At 43.5% G+C, this 20579-nt stretch overlaps 4 protein-coding genes across 8 annotated transcripts; 2 read left to right on the top strand and 2 right to left on the bottom strand.

The window, feature by feature from the left end:
• Positions 1-6465: 6465 nt before the first annotated feature.
• LOC9632276 lies at positions 6466-12105 on the bottom strand. 5 transcript variants are annotated; one of them, XM_024672159.1, is made up of 29 exons: positions 11795-12105; positions 11594-11736; positions 11479-11528; positions 11276-11426; positions 11159-11225; positions 11001-11109; positions 10783-10950; positions 10622-10732; positions 10389-10568; positions 10236-10337; positions 9972-10184; positions 9857-9928; positions 9709-9795; positions 9479-9658; positions 9267-9428; positions 9128-9220; positions 9007-9078; positions 8844-8961; positions 8604-8782; positions 8478-8556; positions 8325-8426; positions 8169-8275; positions 8034-8111; positions 7886-7981; positions 7744-7839; positions 7493-7692; positions 7352-7443; positions 7183-7281; positions 7092-7136 (listed from the first exon to the last, which is right to left on the bottom strand). In XM_024672159.1, exons 1-26 carry the CDS (start codon positions 11800-11802, stop codon positions 7522-7524), a joined length of 2994 nt encoding a protein of 997 aa, XP_024527927.1. In that variant the 5' UTR covers positions 11803-12105; the 3' UTR covers positions 7092-7136; positions 7183-7281; positions 7352-7443; positions 7493-7521. The 5 variants fall into 5 exon arrangements, with proteins under 5 accessions (XP_024527918.1, XP_024527943.1, XP_024527937.1 ...); XM_024672150.1 differs by having other exon boundaries at positions 6466-7281; XM_024672175.1 differs by having other exon boundaries at positions 6466-7281; positions 7352-7426.
• A 140-nt stretch (positions 12106-12245) lies between these two features.
• On the top strand, positions 12246-13668 carry LOC9642007 (rosmarinate synthase). The gene is made up of 2 exons (XM_024677321.1): positions 12246-12713; positions 12772-13668. The coding sequence occupies exons 1-2, from the start codon at positions 12246-12248 to the stop codon at positions 13666-13668; spliced, it is 1365 nt and encodes a 454-aa protein (XP_024533089.1).
• A 9-nt stretch (positions 13669-13677) lies between these two features.
• LOC9642006 lies at positions 13678-15273 on the top strand. The gene is made up of 6 exons (XM_002961077.2): positions 13678-13767; positions 13817-13869; positions 13928-14149; positions 14205-14300; positions 14356-15020; positions 15079-15273. The coding sequence occupies exons 1-5, from the start codon at positions 13678-13680 to the stop codon at positions 14492-14494; spliced, it is 600 nt and encodes a 199-aa protein (XP_002961123.2). The 3' UTR covers positions 14495-15020; positions 15079-15273.
• LOC9632275 (pentatricopeptide repeat-containing protein At4g02750) lies at positions 14479-16657 on the bottom strand. The gene is made up of 2 exons (XM_024677185.1): positions 15056-16657; positions 14479-14998 (listed from the first exon to the last, which is right to left on the bottom strand). Exon 1 carries the CDS (start codon positions 16640-16642, stop codon positions 15470-15472), a length of 1173 nt encoding a protein of 390 aa, XP_024532953.1. The 5' UTR covers positions 16643-16657; the 3' UTR covers positions 14479-14998; positions 15056-15469.
• Positions 16658-20579: the final 3922 nt, after the last annotated feature.

The raw sequence follows: 20579 nt of genomic DNA, 5'->3' as shown, positions 1-20579 counted from the left end.
GCATCTTATCATTCACTGTCTTTTTGTTTAAGGCACAGTAGTTAATACACATCCATATTGAATTGTCCTTCTTCTTCACAAGCCAGACCGAAGCACTAAATAGAGACTTACTTGGCTGAATAAATTCAAATTCAAATAACTCTTTGACTTATCGTTAAACTTTTTACTCCTCCATATAATTTAACCAAAATAAATTCTGGTAAATTGGTTGTATCTCCGGCTCCAATGCAATCCTATTCTCCACACCTCGTAATGGAGGCAACCCATGAGGAAATTTAGATGAAAAAACATCAGAAAATTTATCAAGTATATCCCATACTGCTGCTTCTCCCCCATACATACCTTGGTCCCCTAAGTCATGAACAAACAACAAATAACTCGAAAGTGCTTTTTCATTATAACAAACTTGCTTCAAAGATATAGTGGAGAATATAACAATTGGAAGTTAAACTCTCTTTCTAAATCACACATCTTTAAACGCCATTGTACTCTAGCAAGACATATTTAATACTTCACTTTATCTCTAGATCCACCTTCACTAACTATGGCATCCCCATAATGAAATCCATACGATAGATATCCACAAGATAAAAACTCTCCACAAATGTGGTTTTGCCAACCAACACTTCTAACCCCTCTACACAAGCATTAAAATACTGAGTAGAAGTAATTGCACCTTCCACCGTGTATGGAAGAACTCCTCATGTCACTAGGCTATGCTCCGCAACAAACTTTGCCGAAATAAAGTTATCATCACTCCCATTATCCAATAAAATCTGCACTGGATTGCCACAAAATACGCCCTCCAATATTAAAGCTGATTCATGCGTGTCTTTTAGCTCTATCTTGTTTCACACACAATTGAGTTGACAAGCAATGATCAAAAGCCTCTTCCTCCGACTGGAATGATCATTCCCATCATCCTCATGCTACAATTTTTTAGTATTTGACTTACCATCAGTAGAAGATTGGCCATTCTTCTTGCCCTGTTGCTTATTCTTCAGCTGTGGACAATCAACTTTGTAGTGTCTGAACTTGCCACAATAATGATAACCATGTTTATAATTCTTCACAAAGAACTTTTGATTTTTTGACCTTTTGCATTGAAGTTGCCACCACAAACTTCAACTTGTGGTATTTATTCCCATCCTTGTGTCCATGGCGATCATTGAGACAATTCTCGATAAGAGGACTCCTTGAATGCTTGCGAGATTTGTGTTTATCATTATCAAGTTGATGAGCCACATCAAAGAGCTCCTCCAAACTCTTTATAAGCTAAGAATAACACAAGTGTTGCCACATGCTCTCACTATAAAGGCCATCAATAAAGTAAGATTTGTTCTAATTTAAATCCTTTGTTGGAACACGGCTAATCAAGCAAGTAAGCTTCTCAATATAGTCCATGAGTGTCATTTTCCCTTACTGAAAATGTCAAAGTTCTATGCAAGCATTTTCTATATCGTAATGAGGGGCAAAATGTAAATGAAAAGTAGCCTCAAACTCATCCATAGTAGACACTAGTGGTTTCTTATCCGCAACACAAGACTCCTCAAGCTAATTCCACCACTGCATACCTATATCACACAAAACCATTAGAATGGCCATTAAATCCTCTGCACCTGGAGTTCCTTTAGCAGCAAAAAACTTCTTCCCATTGGCTAGCCAAGCAAGACACTCGTCCACACCACCATCATTAGAAAAGGTTGGAATTTTGAGTCGATCTACCAAAGAGGCTTACTTGGAGTGCCACCACGCATAACCTTGAGTGCCTCAACACACTCATGCATGGTATCTATCATGCCATACATCTCGTCTAGCATCTCTTGCTGATTTTGATTAAGGGCTCGTAGCTCATGAATAACATCTTGAATGGTCCAAACCTCCACAGCTCTGTCGGCATCATCATCGGCACCACTATTGACAATAAGATTCTAGTGTTCAACTTGGTCAGCCATCATAACCAACTCTTCTAATACCAATGTTATAACCAGCGCAAGAAAAGACAAAAATCTAGTTTCTCTACCACCTCTTGAGGTTCCTCACCACCTAACCACCCCCAAGCTACCTGGTTAACTTGAGCCTCCCTTTGACCGATATTGACCATGTGGTCAAAGCTAATGCTTGACACAAAACACTTCTTGTAAGAGCATGGAATTAAACACGGGGGTACTAATCTTAATTCCACTTCTGACCAAAAGTGATCTTGACCCTAGATCATGGTGATAAGGGCTTTGGAGATTTTATCTCAATATCATCCACATGCTAAGAGCTATAGAGGGAAATTGTGCTAGGCAGCAAGTGATCTTGATTCCATTTTGCTTGGATTGGTTTTTCTTTTTCTCACAGAAGGTCCAACTATAGATGGTAGTTCCTATATCACTTGCTGCCCCTTTGTGCACACATGAGCAATATGAATACTACTTTTTATCTGGATAACTGCATAAAATAAAAGTCTAATAATAAAAATATAATAATAGAATTTTTTTAATAATTACTATGATTCATGATATATATCTTTATTAAATAAAAAATTTTGTAACCTAAATATTAAGCTACAGTCTTATTAATAATATGTTCCCCTTCCTTTATTGTGATATTGTTGACAAACCTTAGTAATGATTAGGATTCAATGACTTTCCTTAAAAAAACATTTCTGTTCTAATAGTATAATCTCAATAAATTTTTTTTTCATTTTAAGAAAAACTATGTGACATTATTTATTAAAAAATATATCTTTTATATAGTTTATGTAACCTAATATATGAATAATTTACTGCTCTGTCCATTTAGGCTTTAGCCTCCCTGCTGTTGCGGTTCCTGGTGTCTCTTCTCTCCATGCCAAGCGCTGCATAGTTCTATCAGCAAACACATCTCCAACTTGCTCTAGTTTGGATTAGGTAAGAGCTTATCCTTCCTCTTTGTTTTTCATTCATCTAGAACAATGGTGGTGTTTGAGTTATAATCAGTACAGAAATAGAGTAGCTCAGGTACCCATTTTTTCCAGTTTCTCTTGTGTTAATAGTAATCTAGTGCTCTATAGAAGCATTTCTTGGTGGCTTACTTGATGGGAATTTGACATATTCTCAAGCCTTGATGCCTTCAAACAGAATGGCTCGATAAATGTCCAAGCTGGGACAAGTTTCGTGGATTTGGTGTTCCAGGATGGAAGTAAGTTTCAAATTCTGCTACTAGCAAGGGTGATACTATTTGCAGGTTAAAACTGGAAAGTTAACTTCTAGGATATGACTTAGTATGCGTATATCAATCACATTTCTCAAAAGTTCGTAGTTTATGGCACAATTATGCATGCATTGCACTGGCTGGAGTGACAACTAAGTTCCTCAAGTTCAGACTTGTAGAAGGGGGATTATCAAACATCCAAGAGGTGATTGATTGGAGCTGGATTTTAAACTGGACAAGCTTCTCAAACGGCTCAACTGCACGCAAGCAACTCGAGGCCAATTCCTAGGTGAGATGGGCCGTTCTCAACACTGTCAGCATCTTCTAGAGGCACCTGACTCTTCACAACAAACTTGCTGCCATGGATGCTGGTAAAAGTGTAGGCTAATGCATTGAGCTCATTGAAACTGAGCTCGTGGGGTGCACAAACCTCTAAGGCTTCATACGCAGATCACAAACAATATCCAGTTAAGTGTCTCTCGCTCTCTCTCAAGCACTTTCAGCTTAGGGAACGATTTAGCTAGAAACAGTTGAAATGAGATCATATTAGCATGTTGGACACAAGCATTGCTCTGCTGCTGTTTCCAGGAACACTGTTGCCTTTGCCAGCCTCCCTGTGGATTGCCAACCAAGCTCATCCAAGACATCGAGTCTAATCCTTCTAGCTCAATGATTCACTTCCATGGAATGGTGAATATGTCTAGAGTGAGCATGTTTAAATCTCATTATTTACAATAAATTATTCAAAACCACAAAACCATATTATTAATTAATATAATAAACAATCAATGCGAAGCTCAATAATTTCTATGCATATAAAATGACTTTTCGTTACTTGCTTTTAGCCAATTTGGATTTCAGCTTTATATTTACAACATTGAGGAAATTGTAAATAAAATTGAAGTGTTAAACCTTGGATATTTCAGTTTCTTAAAAAAAAAATTCATTTTTTTCATTTTTTCCAGAGAAAAACAAGGTTGTTCTAGTTTCCACAGACAATGTCATCTTAAAAACCATGAAGCTCTTGTGACCACTAAAACAAAAGCCACAGAGACAAACTAACATGATATCTGGAAATGTTAATCAGGAGATGTTAATATATGTCAACATTTAGACTCAAGGTTTTTTATGATACTTTCAGAAGTATGGTTTGATTGGAAGGAAGCTTCTTGCTTTTGTGCACAACACAACTGTCAGATTTTGGAATCCTCACATTTAGTATATAGTTTGTTATCCGGTTTTATGATTCTAATCATATGATTGTGGCTGGGCAGAGCTGCCTTTTAAGCTGGCATTTTTGAACATGGTGACATGGTGAAATATTGAAGACCACCCTTGCAGTTATGAATGTGATATCCAATCTGTTTAGTTTATCAATATAAATCTTAAATTAAAAGATACTAAATTATTTTGTAATGGCTAAACTATTTGTATGTGTAAAAATAAAACTCAAAAAGAAATTGGATAAAAGAAAGTGACAAAAATCCTTTTATATGCATATAAAAAAACTAAAGCAAACCAAGTATTACTGTACAGAGCAGCAAATTATTCATATATTTAACTAAATAGGCAAAAATTCTAATATTCAGGAAATATATATTTTAATAAAGATTTTGCATGATACTGGAATTCACATAGTTTTTCTTAAAATGATAATATAGAGAAATATTTTTTTCAAACTAATAAACAGATATTCCAAAATTCCATTTTTATCCTTGTTTTGATTTTTATTTTCATTTTAGCTACATTTAGTACTTAATTGTTAAAATCTAACATTTTATTGAGATTATAGTATTATTATTTCTATTTTTACCATAGAAAATTCACATCACCTTCAGGAAAGTCATTGAATCTCAATCATCACAAATTCATTGTAGCAAACACCTTTTATTTATTATATGATTAGATAATCTATCAACAATACAAGAATAAACTTTTGAACATATTATAAATAAAAGGATAATGTTTTGATTTTATACTAAGGTTCTTAATGAATAATAAATTATTATACTGGCACTTGCTAAGTGACAAATATAATCTCTAAGTTAGATTACTTGTTAAAACAGTAATGTTCCAAGTGTTATAGTTCTAAAGTTTGCTTTAATAAAGATTTTAAGTAATATATTATAAATCGTAGCATAACTATTATAAAGAAAAACTCTCATTACTATAGTATTTATTATTAGATGCGTAGCTCACATTGCCCATGCTGGGATCACTCCATCCCTCGATGTGGTGACTTACAACCAGCTCTGATCGATAGCTTGTGCAATTTATACAGTTTTTCAAGTATGAAAAACAGTATAATTTTATTACTTTTATTGTTAGTTACCATACAACTATCTCAAGCACCATATTATAGGCCTAAATTTGGAAGAATAAGAGTTTTGAATATACATGATATTGGTACTATTATGTCTGCTATTAGACAATTAATAATAAAAATTAATGGCAATGATTATTACCCTACAACTTTTACAGATGGTGATTTAATACCTACTTCTCAAGGACTTGTACACTTAACTTTAAAAATTATAGATGATTGTTCACTTCAACAAACAACCCAAGAAGTCTATGGTCAAAATTTGAAAAGAGGTTTTACCACAATTTTAAATACATGTGAGGAAGAGATACAAAGATATTGCTCTGACTTTTTTGAAAAACAAAATGGAGTATATGAAATAACATATAAAATAACTGACGATTGGAGTTTTGATTTCGAAAACAAGAATCAAAATTTTAATGTTTTTGATAAACTTTTTGGTTGTTTATATATTATTAGTACATTATCTAGTCCAGCATTAATTGCTTCTAGTAATTTCTTGATTTCTTCAAATGGTAAAACTATGTTATATGTACAATCAAATTGTAATATAATTATTTATTCTTTAAGTAAAATAATTTGGGACTCAGAAACTGGAAATTTATTTTATTATGGATGTAACTTAAAACTTCAGAATGATGGCAACCTTGTATTATATTATAATAAAACTAAAGCTATATGGTCAAGTGGTGAATATTGTGCAAAGAGAAATTGTATTATACCAGTCTTTCTTATAATTCAAAATAATTGTGATTTGGTAATTTATTCAACAAAATATCCAAATAAACAATTTTGGGCATTGGGTACTTCAAATCATAAATTTTGTTCATTATAAAATAAGTATTGAGTTTAGTTTATTACTTTAGTACGCAAAACAGTATTATTTCAATTAACTTTTCTAAAAGAGTATATTAATTTTACTTTAAAATAATACACTGGAATCGCGATTAGAGGATAGCATATTGTTCAGTCCAGGAAAACTGATTTGCTTGAAAATATAAAAGATCTTAAGTGAGCCCCTCGTGTCAAGAACAGAGTTCCTGACCGTCTGGGTTTCATAAGAGATTCTACGCAATCCTTACAAGCATTTCATTCGCGACTACGCGCGCTCTGGATCAATCAAGCATACACGATGTTGGCGCCTCGGATTGGAACCTCCGTATGGCAACCCCCCCTTGGAACGACCGTCACGGTGATCTCCTTGGCGTTGTCTAGCTCCAGCATCTCGAGATTGGACCGAATGGAGAACTTCTGGTCGCTCCTCCTGGGAGTGATGCAGTAGAAGGAGCCCACGTACTCCGCGATGTCGTGCCGCATGTTTTCATCCGCGATGGGGAGATTGAGATACACATCCAGCACGAGCTTGCATCCTGGAATGTCTATCCCCTCAAGGACCAGGAGCTCGTCGATGCGATCCTTGGGCTTGGTGGCGAGGAGCTCGCGAGGGATCTCTGGAGTTCGCGGCACCCGGAACGTCACTGGCTTCTTCTCGACGGCAACTTCTTGGTGCTGGGCCTGGGAAGGATCCTCAACCGACTTTAGCAGCTGGAAATTTTCCTGAGCCATTCTGGAGACAGAGAGAGAGATAGAGAGAGAGAGGCAGAGATTCTTCTTTCTGGCAGTGATGGACGATCTGCGAGTGGAAAACTTTCAAGTGACTAAATACTTTGAAGTCACACCTGTTATGTAGTGTACGCTTGACTGAAACGAGAGCTAAGTGGCAAGGCACGCGTCGCATCCTGAATGCCCGACCGACAGCCACGAGGGCCTCGTGAGCCCTGGAAGAAAAACAAAGACAAACAGGTGTTGGATAAGAACCTCGAGTGACGCTGAACTTCCGGAGCTCACCTGGCCTGTAAATACAGTCTATCCTGGAAATATAAATCCTCGCGATGGTATGTCAATGCGCTTGTGCTGTGAAAACTTCTCAAAGGCTTAGGCTGGAAACAGAGTGATCAAAAGACAACGCTAAGTCGTACGAACACGAACCTTACGTGTCTTTTGCAAATGAAGACGCGCTACGATTGTTTAGGCAGTTTGCACTGCCTCAAAAACTTGGCTGCCTCCTTGTCTTTCCTGTGGCAGAGCACACGGAGCAAAATCTCTGAGTCGGCGACTTGAGCGGAACTCTTGGCAGGGTTGCTCATTTGTTCGCTTGCTCGTTTAAAGTTCTCAATTACCGCGTGCGTCTGAAAGAATTAGATTGAAAAGCTGGCCGCAAAAGGATTTAGGTAAAATACCTCAAGTCTGTAGAGATTTAGAATTTGATGAACCTGGGAGGCAGCATTATTAACAGTCACTCTTGGAAGGCCGTCACCATCGGCAACAAAGAAATCCTGGAGCGCAAACTGAGAACCGCAGTTGAAAGAAGCATCAATTTACCTTCAGAATATTAAGATCCTGTTCCAGTATTTCTGTGTCAGCTTGAGAAAACGAACGAAACGGACCGCCATCAAGAAGCACCCACAGAAATCCTTCCTGTATAGTTTCCAACATTAGACAGCCATATATTAAGCTATCACGCGCATACAAGAGATGCTTCCAGGAGTCCAAAAACTACTTGATCCCGTAAAGGCTCAACAAGAACCTCACACAGCTGACCCAATGCCTGCAAAAAAAGATGAAAGAATCGCTAAGAAGCTGCCAAAAACAAATGGAAGCTTACCGTGTCAAGTCCATTCACCACTTTTTCGATACGACACTGGCCAACGTTTCCTTTGTATAAAGTATCAACATATGCTTCACGCATGTCCCAAAAAATAAGCTTGAAGCCTACATACAACATTGTCAGACATGTAGCTAAATACAGATCCTTATTCACCTGTAAATTCGCACGTTTGCTCAAGTACCCAGGTCACAAACTTCTTAGACGTTTCAAAGCCAGGCAAAATCTCTTCGCTTTGCTTTGACTTTATCTGGCTTCCTGCAAATTTGAAACGTAAACTAGAACCAACCATAAAAGTACCACTCATACCACTGCAATACTGTGCCCTCTTTGTTAGCCACTTCTGCTTGATATTTTCTTGTAACAGATTAAGTTGATGCAGTACAAACTGTTCGGAAAATGTTAGAAAAGAGTAACCTGGTAAAGTCAGCTTACGTGCAGGGTGTTCAGACGCATGCAAAGCTTAGCTGTTGTAAGCGCGTTCAATTCGCTCGAACGCTTCTCGTCTGGCAAATGTGGATCGCTCACCTTCCTCTTAGAGAACACCTTAATAGAGATTTCTTTTTTGTGGCGTGTTAGAGCCGGTGCTGGAGGTATTAAATCAGCCTTGTCACCTGATTCGAACATATAAGATGCGTCGGTATGCTAAAAAAAAAAAAACAAAAACCAACGCACCGAGTTGCTTGTGTAGTTTGTCGGAATAAAGTTGCACCGCATTTTCCAAGGCATCTATCAAGTTTTTTATATGGGACGCCCTTATTGGAAACTCTATGCCAAAGAAACTGTCCACTACCTATAGACAACATGACAGGATCTGACTTAAAGCCTTGGTGCTTACCTTGTCAATTGCTTTAAAGATGTCTGAGGCAGAACGACCATAGCGCTCTTCTGGGGATAAAGGTTCCCAATTCTGCACAAGAACTCCAGTTTATTTGATAGACAAAGGGTATACCTCTCACCTCCTCCATGAAAGCACTTTCAACACCATTGGAGAGCTCTTCAAACTTTGTTGTTATACAGCGCATACTCCAGTTCCCCGGTATTTTATCTAGCTGCAAAAAAGAACATCAGAAGGTTGTACACCTCCAGTAAGCTAACCTCGTATGGTATCATTTGTGCCTTATATTCGGCAACCTTTCCATCCCCGTTCTCTGCTGAAGTTACTAAGTCCAATAAATATTGTTCCAAGTTATCCGCTGCATATAGTAGTGAAGTGACTTCATCGTCGGGTGATGTCGACAATCTTTCAAGACAAGGTTTCTGAGCATACACAAGTGATTGGTAAGAATTTTATCTTCTAAGAAACTTACAAGCTCCTTGAAGTAAGCAGCATGCAATACTGAAGCCGTGACAGCAACCGACAAAGGTCCCCAACGACATAGGAGAGGGGAAAAGAACGTAATATCGTAATCAGCGAGTTTTTTAGTATCTTCAGCAAGTGATATCAGCCGACCGCAATGGCCTTCTTGTTTTGCAGATTGTGCCAAAACCTATAAGCAGCCATTAGTATTCAAATATCGAGTACAGGTCGCTTACGAACCCTTGCATAGGCCTCCTTAATCGATGAAGATATGTAACCCTCGATCAGCTTTGCAATAACTAACGTATTCGATATTCCTGGAGCTTTCTGCATTTTATGAGCAACAGATTAATTGACATTATCCAAAAGAGGAGTCAACACAATTTACCGTTTCCTCCTCAGTTAGAAGCCTTGCAGAAGTTACAACAATGGCAAGCACCGCTTCCATTTTTGTACGATCCTAAAATCAAGATTGAGTAAACGTTGAGAGCACATGCACTTACATGCTGAAAGTACAGATGGTAGTCATTCAACTGCTTGTCAATCCATGACTTAATAGATCCCAGAACAGCTTGGACATATGAAACATCGAGATTCCCGTGTTTCGTTGTCTTAAGATACGCCCGTTCTGCTACAGTTCTTGGTCGATCAAATGTAATCAGTTTCATTTGACGTTGAGCGTGCTGGAGCAAGAAAAACTCCCCAGTGACGACGAACTGTTCCATAGCCAAGTTTGTGAATAAGCAGACGTATTACTTAGACATTACCTGTTTGAAAATAACCCACGTAAAGCATGTATCGTGTACAATCTGATTGAGTCCCAACACTCTCCACGTCGATTTTAGCAGCTCAAGGAGTTCCTCTGCTTCCTACGAAGGGACGTAATACCGTGAGCCTTCAAACATACATGAGACGCTAACCTCAATAAATTGGCTCGAGTTCACAGGGTCAAATATACCAAACAGTAGCTTTTCGTACAAACGGACATTCAAATAGTAACCGTCGGCCCAATGACAGGGTTCTTCAGATTTCCCATTTCTTCCTGAAATTGCGAGATAGACATCCTTAACACGTTTTAACGCGTCGGTTCGGTCTTTAAACTAAAATCAGAATTTAAAATCACGCAAAAGAAAAATAAAAAAAAATCACTTACAGCGGAAGTTTCAACATTAGCTATTGAAGCCATCAACTCCATAGCAAGATGATCCGATCGATCAAGGTTCCAATGGTAATTGTTCAACACTCCTTCTCTTACAATATTTAGCTGCAAGGCAAAACACTATCAGAGCAGAAAAACGAGGTTACAAATATTACCAATCTCTTTTGCCAGTTTAGATAGGTAGTCCCGTCTGGAAAAATTTCCCGTTTTGTATTGCATAACAACTCGAGCGGCACAAGCAAGCTATCAGTTCTTTTGCCCAATCTTCCGCTGGATGCATGAAACAATGCATCTGTTGTCCTTTTGTCATTCTCTTCAGATATCTGTCCCATACAGACGGTTATCTACAGTAGCGAGCTACAGATAAACGTACCTCAAGTTGCTTTCGCATTATGCTCATCAGACAAGCGAGACCGGAAGCCTTCGATTGAGGCTTCCATTTTCCAGACCGCGAGACGCTCTCTTCCTTTTTCATCAGCCCACTACACAATATAGAAATCAGAATCTAGCAAACCAAATAAAAGGCCCCACCCGGCTGCTCCCACTGATGCAAGCAAAACTTCGTATGCTGTTTCCCGGATATCGTCGTCGGAAAGACCTGGGACAAACTGGGGTGTCAATAAACAACTTGACAAAAGTTTCACACACCTGTTTCAAAAGCTGGCAAGCACAAAGCGATCTCATCGGCATTTTTTATTTGTTCCCCTTGGAATTTGAAGGGAGCCTCCACCGATGGACAGGATCCCCCATCTGCAATCTCCTCACCAACAGGCGACGTAGATAAAACTGTGTCGTTATTCTGTGAAAGAAAGAGTAATTTTCCAGCAAGTCGATACGACACGATCTTTTACCTCTTGAGGTGGTGGCGAATTAAATGCAGCTGCTATGTCCATAGTGAGGCCTTGAATGGGATCCAGAGCGTTTACTTAGTAGATTGAGTAATAATTCGCAAAGCACCATCCTTACCTTTCCGTGCCCGGTCAAGAACATACTTTACATCGATGCTGTCGTAATTTACTCCATCCAGAGGTGTCACGACGATCTTGCTGTTGATGGCGAGTATGTATTCCAGGAGCTCGCGCCTATCGGAGCGCAATCTCTCGATCTCGCTATCAATAAAATTCGTCTAAATCTAAGACATTATCGACAAAATATCCACTGCCATACCTCTCCATTGCCGGAGTGCTGCTCCTCAAATCATCTCATTCTTGCTCCATCGCCAATGCAGGTACTCTAGAGCTCGATCCAGGGCGAGGAATCGATGAAGAAGAATCCGCCGGCCGCTGCGATTTCGATATCAAAATGCTGCTGCTGGCATGCTCCATTCAGCGCTGTGGATGCGGAGCTCGGATCTCTGGAGGATTGGAGAAGAGAAATCCGACCCTAACGCAGCTGATCCAATAGCGCCTTCTAGGCTTAAGCCGGAGACGCTCGACGGGATTCCTTCCAATCCTAGCCCTCGTAGCCCAAGGAGAGCCGTCCAGATGGACGGCATCGGCCACTGCGTCGTGAGCCAGAGGTGCCAGGCTCGATTCGCATGGCGGCATGAAAGCCATGTCCTCTGCGTGATGTAAAAAGGAATCTCACAAGTACACACACAAAACTACTATAGCGAAGAATGGAATCTCTCCCGGCTTTAAAACCGATCGATCGTTGGATGGATGGTAACCGCAATCCAATGGTGGTGATTCAAAGCTCCGAGCTCGTCACCCCAGCTCTTCCTCTCGAGCGAAGAACTCTTTATCTCAGCAACATCGATCATCAAGTTTTCTTCCATGTCGAGTGGATCATGGTCTACGATTCGATCGACAATCCCCGCGATTGGATTGAGAAACTCCGCGAGTGTCTCGCCAAGATCCTCGTTCCGTACTACTTCCTGGCCGGGAGTTTCAAGCTCAATGACGAAAATGGGCGCCTGGAGATCGATTGCAATGGAGCTGGAGTGGTGTTTACGCGGGCATCAATGGACGCCACCATAGCCCAGCTCCACAATCTCCGTGATCCAGATCCCCTCTTTCGAAAAGAGCTCATCACACTTCCAAGAAATGTGGAATCCATCCAGGATCTTCCATTGCTCACTCTCCAGGCAAGAAAAGTGATCAAATCTTTCGCTTGATTGCAAAATACTCTTGTTCTTCGAAAAGGTGACGGAGTTCCAGTGTGGTGGGATCGCTCTGGGAATTTGCGCGAGCCATGTCGCCATGGATGGATTCTCGGCATACAATTTTCTTCACGACTATACGAAGATTGTGCGCGGCTGCCAGGAGTTCTTCCCTAATCCCAGTCCCGATCGATCGCTCTTGCTTCCTCGATCGCCCCCTCACACCTCCTACGATCACAAGGAAATGCAGCGGCTCCCAGAGATTCCCCCAAAAGTTCTCTTCGATCCACGCTCGTTCTCTCCGGAGCTCGATCACACAAACCTCGCGTTTAAAGTCCTCGAATTCACGCCCGGGATGATCCAGAGCCTCAAGAACACGGTCCTGGGATCACAATGGATCAAGCGTCCCTCCACGTTCGAGGTCCTAGCAGCTCACATCTGGCAGGCAAGAACCAAATCGATGGATCATCTTGCTCCAGGCGATCCATCGAAGCTCTTCCTGGTCACGAGCACGCGAGGCAAGCTCGATCTTCCGGAGAATTTCTGCGGGAATGCTGTCGTGGGGGCGAGCTGCGTGGACGCCACGGCGGGAGAGATCCGCCGCCAATCTCTCGCGTTTTGCGTCGATCGTGTCCGGCGAGCGCTGGCATCTACTGGAACCGAGGAGTACGTTCGGTCGCAGATCGATTGGTGCGAGCTCCACCGCGGGATGATCAACATTCCGGGAGGGACGATCATCACGCCCTGGTGGAAAATCCCTTTCCAGGACCTGGATTTCGGCTTTGGGAGGCCCAGCTACGTGACGCCGGTGGTGAATGATCGCGCGGAGTTCGTGGTGATCGTCTCGAACTGCAAGAACGATGGTGGGCTGGGTGTGTTCTTGGCTATGGAGAAGGAGCGAATGCCATCGCTAGAAGCAAATCTATTGTCCTGTTTTTAGGGTTCTTCAATGCCAAATGAAAGGATGATGAGGTTTAGGGTTTGCGTGAAACCAATGAGTGACAGCGAAGGTGCTCCAGAGGAGGTCACGATGGTCGAGGTAGGCGCGCGATCGCATTCTTCCTGCTTCTCACAGATTGCGATTCTAGGGCCGCGATGCCGCGGAGATTGCTCGAAAGCAAGAACGCGACACCGAGAAGAGGTACTTCTCTTGTTTAATTTTCCTTCATACGAATGCAGTGGGTATCTTTGCTCGCTAGGATAGCGTCCGAGGCGAAATCCAAGAGACGCAAGCGGGACGAGCGTAATAGAGAGGCAAAGCTAATGAAATTGGAGAAGAAAGCGAAGAAGCTGGAAGAAAGAGAAAGGAAAGAAGAAGATCTTGTCGAGAACGATTCCGATCCCGAGGCTGGAGTTTTGGCCATGAAAAACTCGGGCTTCCTGGACGAGAGCGTTGTCCAGTTCCTCATAGACAAGGAGCGGTAAGTTCTCCTTCATTTTCTTCTTCTTTACATGACTAGCGTTTAAACTCAACAGGAAGGAAGCGACGAATGTATGCGATGCTCAACCGACGGAGTCGAGGCCCAAGCGAAAGACCAAGAAGAAAGTTGCGAGCATCTCAATCAATGACAGGTTAGAGATTTTTCATATGGATGAATTTCTGAATAGATTCTTTGAGTTTGCGCAGAACCAAGCTCGTTGTGCTGAATGACACCCCGTCTCATGCACGGAAAGGCTCAGACTTTCTCAAGCAAAGACTTCAAGGGTCACATATACAACGTTCCAATATCATGCTCAGACCAAAATCTCAGAAAAAAAGGTTTTGAAAGGAAAGTCTACAAAATCAACTGGTAAGCATCCGCTGGATTTCAAACATCTCAAGCACTAGCCAAGCGCCTGTTTCCAGTCTTCTTAAAATCCGGACAACGTTTAACACCTCTATACTCATCACTCTTTGAATACGTAAGAGCACTGTTTGCAGCTACGTTTCCAGTTTTATTGTTAAAATCGTTAAGAAGCTCGCAGCCTATACACAAGGTACTTTTATTTGCTCTCGCACAATTCTCAGGACGGGATGTACTCTATAGACAGAGGGATTTGAGCGCCTGGCTGCGCGATGGACGTGAAAGTCGACTGGGTGCTGTGAAAAGTATAGCATGCCGAGCATGTCCCGACCACTCTGACCACCGCTCTCACTCCAAAACCACGGTTATAGTCACTGGTGAGATTGTAGCTCCTCAAGCACGCGCTGGAGGGGCCATTGAAAATCGCCTGGCTATTTGCTAGAGCCTGGCCTCGGCTCCATCCACTTCGAGGACAAGGTGTGTAAGCTGGAACACGCAAACAACATGAGTAAGAAGTGGTGACTCGTCAACAGCAGAACTTACTCGATGAGTTGCTTGCTTGGTAGACACCCAGAGTTCCCCGGGGCCCTTGGCAAGCAGCAAGCTGCGCAAGGAGAAGAATTGCTACGGCCAAAACTAGCGCTCGCTCCATAGATGTGAGTGACATAAGTTCGATTGGTTCGGGTTTTAAACACTCCACCGAGAGTTTGAGTCAAATTGTACTAGCACATCAACTTTGAACTTAAGACAATGTAGTGTAATAGACATGTCACCTAAGCAGATAAGAGAAAACTCTTGTCAAAGCATGCAACGTAGAACAAAAAGATCTCCCTGTATTGTCAAGTAGAACACATAGTGCTTCTTGACGATTTTTGTTTCTCTGGAAAGATCACTTTCATTCCTTGATCTACAACTGGGAAATGAATCCAGTGAGCTAAGATTTAGCAGCGCGCTTATTTACTTCTTGCAGAGATGCAATTGCAAGAGAACATACGGTGCCGAGTCGCTTGGATCCATCCTAAACACCGCATTGGCACCTCTCACGCCATGACCCACGGCTCCATGCATCTTGGCAGCACCCGTGAGCGTCGTCCACGCCAGAGCTCCCGACGAGGCGGGCAAGCTCCCCACCACATCCTCCGCGCCGTCGAGCTCCCCTACCCGCCCCAGCACATCCACCACGCACGCCCGGTGCTCCACGCGCGGAGCCTCGGCGTGATCCACCACCATGGACGCAAACTGCCGCAAGCTCTCCTCCACGAGGCCGAGATGGCTGCAAGCGTGGAGAACGATCATGAAAGTGATCTCGTCCGGCCTCACGCCCTCCACGTTCATCCGCTGGGCGAGCTCTAGCGCGCCGCCGCGAGCTCGCGCCTGGAGCATCGCGTTCCAGGACACGAGGTTCCTGTCCGGCATGGTGTGGAAGAGGAGCTCCGCCGCGGCCACTTCCCCTGCCTGGGCATACGCGACGAGCATCGCGGTCCACGCTACGATATCCCTCTCGGGCATGCTCTCGAAAGCCCACCTCGCCTCAAGGAGATGCCCGGCCTGGGCATAAGCCACCACCATTAGCGTCCGTGACACCACGTCCGGGGCGGGCATTCGCCGGAAGAGCTTTTCAGCCTCGCCCAGATAGCCGGACTGGGCATAGGCCGAGATCATCGTGTTCCATGACACCTCGTTCCTCTCGGGCATCCGATCGAACAGGCCCTGGGCTTCTTCCAGCTGCCTGCTCTGCGCATAAGCGGCCACCATCGTCGTCCAGGACACCACGTCTCGCTCCGCCATCTTTTCTTCAAACATGTCCCTCGATTCTTCCAGGCGGCCGTTCTGCGCGTACGCCGCCACCATGATGTTCCAGGAGAAGACGTTTGGCTGCCGGATGCGCGCGAAGGCCTGGGACACCTCCTCTAGCTGCCCAAACTTTCCCAGCGTCTCGACGAGGACGTTGGTGAGGTAGCGATTCCGTGCCAGGTGAGTTCGCTCGATCTCGGCTCTGAGTTGGCGGCACTCGGACAAGCTCCGGCATGATTTCAGGCGCTTGGCTGCCGCTTGAATCTGCTGGAGCCACAGGCTTGTCGGGGATCGCTGCTGGAGTGTGATCGCTTGATCCAAGCTGGTCGGCCCCATGCTGCGATCCACTCAATTTTCATGCTTCAAATTTCCATGAGACTACGTTGGATTGGAAGATTTGATAAGATGTTTCAACGCGCTTCAAATACGTTGAGTTTGTTTTTTTTCTTGGAAGATCGGGCAGAAATTTCTTGCAGTTGCAGTGGAGAGATGACATGGGAGCAAGCCCCCGTCTCCCACATCCTGCTTTGCATTCAGGTGGCCCGAAAGATCCTGACGGACAAGTACATGAGATCGGCCATCGACTACCTGGAGCTACATCCATTCTGATCACTGGTACGGACCAGGCAAATCCCAGACTCCGTCTCATGTCCAAAGCACCTGGGATGGGGTAGCCATCATCTTTTTCCCCTTCGATGCCTTGTACTTTTCAGTCAAACTGAATATTGCTCCATTGGCAGGAACAAATTGCTGTTCTGGAGAAAAAAATGCGAGTGTGGTTTCTGTGTTTTGATCTGTTGGCAATGGCTGCAAGAGATGCAGAGATTGAAGAGGGAATAGACTTTTCGGTCATGGAGAAGACGAAAATCCCCTTGCACAGCTCAGGATATCCTTGCCAGCGCTGTCAGCTCTGAGTGTTTGGACTGGTCAAGATAGCGTGCAGGGAATGGGGGCTCACAAGGTTGAGCTTTGGATTAGCGACAATGCTTACTGACCACCTTGTCTTTCCAGGATTATCAGCAGTGCATGGTCATGTGTAATGAGAACTATGGATCGCAGTTAGGCGGGTTGTAGGAGTATGGAAATGTAGGAGTCGTCTGAGCGAGAGTAAGCCATGGGGTTACTTCACATGTTTCCTAATGCCTCAACTTAAGAAATGCCGATGTTCTCTAACCCAGGTCAAAGGCACGGATCAACGAGAACTACTTGGTTACGTTCATTATCAAGATAGGTTCAAAACTATACAGAAGGTGGCCTTGGAGCTCAAGGATTTTCAAGAATTTAGAAAGGAAGTCCTACAGTAGCATGTTAGAGACTGCAAGCCGTTCAGGATTGCCAGCGACTGCGAGCTGTTCAGGATCACTGTAGCCATGTCCATGTGCTCGACTCGACCTCCATGTCTTTGTGAGCTGCTAAGTTGTAGAGAAATAAAATCGACGCAAGCTTCACCACTAGTGAAAAAGTCTCAATAGAAGTAGACTCCTTCGACTTCTGAGAATCCTCTCGCAACAAATCTAACTTTGTAACATATGTCTCGCAACTTTGCTACAAACTAATCTTTTCTTCCTTTGTGAATTCCGTCGCGGGAGGGGATGGTTGCTTTCAGGTCCCATCTTGAGCTGCAAGATGAATTTGGTCTTGATCACCTTTCTCCAAAGTGGTAGCTCCAGTTTGGTTCTCCATCAATGAGTTGTACTCAGCTTGACAAGTACCAATCTGCATAAGGTCCAGCAAGAGCTTCTTCCATGGTCTTTGGGACAAGTGCATCTCAGCCATGGTCAAAGAGAAGTAGAAGTTGGCTCATCATGCTGCCCATGCTGGAGTTGGCAAAATAAAAAGTTGTATCGTAGGAGGTTGCACTGTTGCTGAGCAGTCTCTAGCAGCCTTGGCTTCTTGCCGAGAAGCCCACATAGCTGCTTGAAGATCCAGCTGCTCCTTGTATTGACCACCAGCCTCTGTGAGTGTGCGCTCATAGCCAAAACGTCAAATTGCCCTCACTAGTTTCAGGCTTGGTCCTGCCAACACTGCACTCATGGCCTTGATCTACTACTAACTGCATTTGCTGAGCTAACTGGTTCTAGCACCTCTTGTGTCAAGTAGCAAGTCTTCTGCTCTATAGAGCAATTTCTCACCTCCATTAAGATTGCCATCCATGCTCACCCCATTGTCGTTGTTGCCGCCTGGATCGTCCTGGTTGCCACCTCCATGTGCAGCACCAGCTGATTGCGAAATTTGTTATCACTATCTTCCCGAGTTGTCCTCAACTACTTTCGTTAAAGAAAACTGTGGCAGTGGCTGGAGATCTCTTGTCACATACGTCCTGCTCACGATCATTTTCTGAGTTTCAAAGTTGAAGAATTTCTAGCCCTTCATTGTATCTGTGTATCCAACAAGGACACACTTTTGGCTAGTGCTTGCAAGCTTATCTTTGAGCTTTTCAACACATGTGCATAGCAAATGCTTCCAAAAACATGTAGATGGCTCATGTTTAGTTTTACACCATACCATGCTTTGCATGAGTCTTCCCTGACACAGCTGTTGTAAGTTGGCAATTATGCAAGTAAGCTGCCATTGCAATTGCCTCACACCAAAACGAGTTTGGTAAGCCAAAGTCTCACAAAAGAGTTCGTGCTGCCTGGAGTGCTCTGTCAAGCCATACTTCAGCTAAGAGCTTCTCAGGGATTGCCTGGAAAAGAAAAACTATCCCTTGCATCACCTCTTTCTCTGAAAGTGATCTCGTCCGACCTCACTCCCTCCACATTCATCCGTTGTGAGCTCCAGCGCGTCACCGCAAGTGTGCGCCTGGAGCATTGCGTTCCACAATACGAGGTTTCTATCCAGCATGCTGTGGAAGAGGACCTCAAGAAGATGCCTGGACTGGGCATACACCACCAAATGCGTCCAGGAATTGAGTTTGTTTTTTCGACGATCCCAACTAGTCAAACTGTCCAACTCCACATTCTATCCCGTAAACTCTGGCGAAAAGAAAACCCTCACCACTCTTTGATGTTCTGATCCATCGGTTTGATTAAAGAGTATCGGCCATGTCTCTTGCGGATTTGCTCCTGCCTTTGTTTCTACTCGTCTTTCTCACAAGATCCCGGTCACAGTGTCCCATGAATCCATCTGGGATCGCCAACGACACACAGGCTCTGCTCTCTCTCTGTGACAAGCTTGGGATCAAAGTGTGGAACGAGACCGCCAATCCAAGAGCATGGCGGGGTGTGGAGTGGGACTCGGACAACCGAGTGGAGGGCCTTGCTCTGTCCAGGTTTAATCTCTTGGGAGTTCTTCCTGCCATCTGGGACGAGCTTCCATCACTGGCTCACCTGGACCTCTCGCAGCTCAACCTCCTCAACTTGAGCTCCAATTCTCTGCGAGAGGTCCCAGGAAATCTCTCCAGCCTCGAGAGTTTGGAAAGCCTGGACCTCATTGTGAACTTCTTAACAGTGGCTGGAGTTCCAAAGTTTAGCTCAATGCTCAACCTGTCCATCAACAACTGTACTGCGAGCGTTTCCATCGGTGGTAACCTGGGACTGAAGGCACTGGACCTATCACACAACAGACTCAGCAGCTCCATTACAGAAACTTGATGTGGAGACAAGTGATGACAAGTCTCCATGTCAGCAAAGAAGACAAGTCATTCATCCAAGACACACACCCATACTATTATATACATAACCATATGAAAGCAATGAAGTCAACAGAGCATTTCGCACACAAAAGCACACATTCACATGGTATTGGGTTTGTTTCGATCCTGATGGCAAAACACTAGCAAACACAGCAATGCAATTAGTAGGACTGTGCTAGGGCTCTTGCAGTCCTTGCTAGGGTGGAACAATGGATTCAAGAATGCAAGCGAGCACAATGTGATGTCCATCCGTGCCTCTGCCCTGTGTGTACGGCATGTGGGTGTCCCTTCCAACGATTCCCACCGCCTCCTCCCCCTCCTTGCTTCTAGCTTATTCCACTATTTTATCCTTTCTTCTAGAAACTAACGGCTACCAGTACTCCACCTTGCACTACATCTAGAACCACCTTAGCGAGCACCATGGCCACCCCAGTTGGCAACTGGGATGCAAGATGGGAGAAGCTACTCTAGAAGTTCATGGGCGAGAACTTCATGACCTGGAAAACCAAAGTCCAATTAATTTTAATGGCAAAAGATTGTTGGGATTTGGTGGAGGGAATTGAAGTAAGACCTCAAGATACAGAAGCCGCTTTGCAGGCTACTTGGGACTCCAAGGATTGCAAAGCACTTTCCGTGATT

This window comes from Selaginella moellendorffii, unplaced genomic scaffold (assembly GCF_000143415.4).
Source record: "Selaginella moellendorffii unplaced genomic scaffold, v1.0 SELMOscaffold_0, whole genome shotgun sequence".
Lineage (NCBI taxonomy): Eukaryota > Viridiplantae > Streptophyta > Lycopodiopsida > Selaginellales > Selaginellaceae > Selaginella > Selaginella moellendorffii.
Note: the sequence above shows the minus strand (reverse complement) of the source record. Positions and strands in the feature narration are given on the sequence as shown.

Coding starts and splice junctions, on each gene's coding strand:
- LOC9632275 (XM_024677185.1), bottom strand. CDS start 16,642: ATGGGGCCGACCAGCTTGGATCAAGCGATCACACTCCAGCAGCGATCC.
- LOC9642006 (XM_002961077.2), top strand. CDS start 13,678: ATGCCAAATGAAAGGATGATGAGGTTTAGGGTTTGCGTGAAACCAATG. Junction 13,768..13,816: donor AGGAGGTCACGATGGTCGAG/GTAGGCGCGCGA, acceptor TTGCGATTCTAG/GGCCGCGATGCCGCGGAGAT. Junction 14,150..14,204: donor TTCCTCATAGACAAGGAGCG/GTAAGTTCTCCT, acceptor TAAACTCAACAG/GAAGGAAGCGACGAATGTAT.
- LOC9642007 (XM_024677321.1), top strand. CDS start 12,246: ATGGAATCTCTCCCGGCTTTAAAACCGATCGATCGTTGGATGGATGGT. Junction 12,714..12,771: donor TTCCATTGCTCACTCTCCAG/GCAAGAAAAGTG, acceptor TTCTTCGAAAAG/GTGACGGAGTTCCAGTGTGG.
- LOC9632276 (XM_024672150.1), bottom strand. Junction 10,733..10,782: donor TAAACTGGCAAAAGAGATTG/GTAATATTTGTA, acceptor TTTGCCTTGCAG/CTAAATATTGTAAGAGAAGG. Junction 8,276..8,324: donor GCAAACGTGCGAATTTACAG/GTGAATAAGGAT, acceptor TGTTGTATGTAG/GCTTCAAGCTTATTTTTTGG.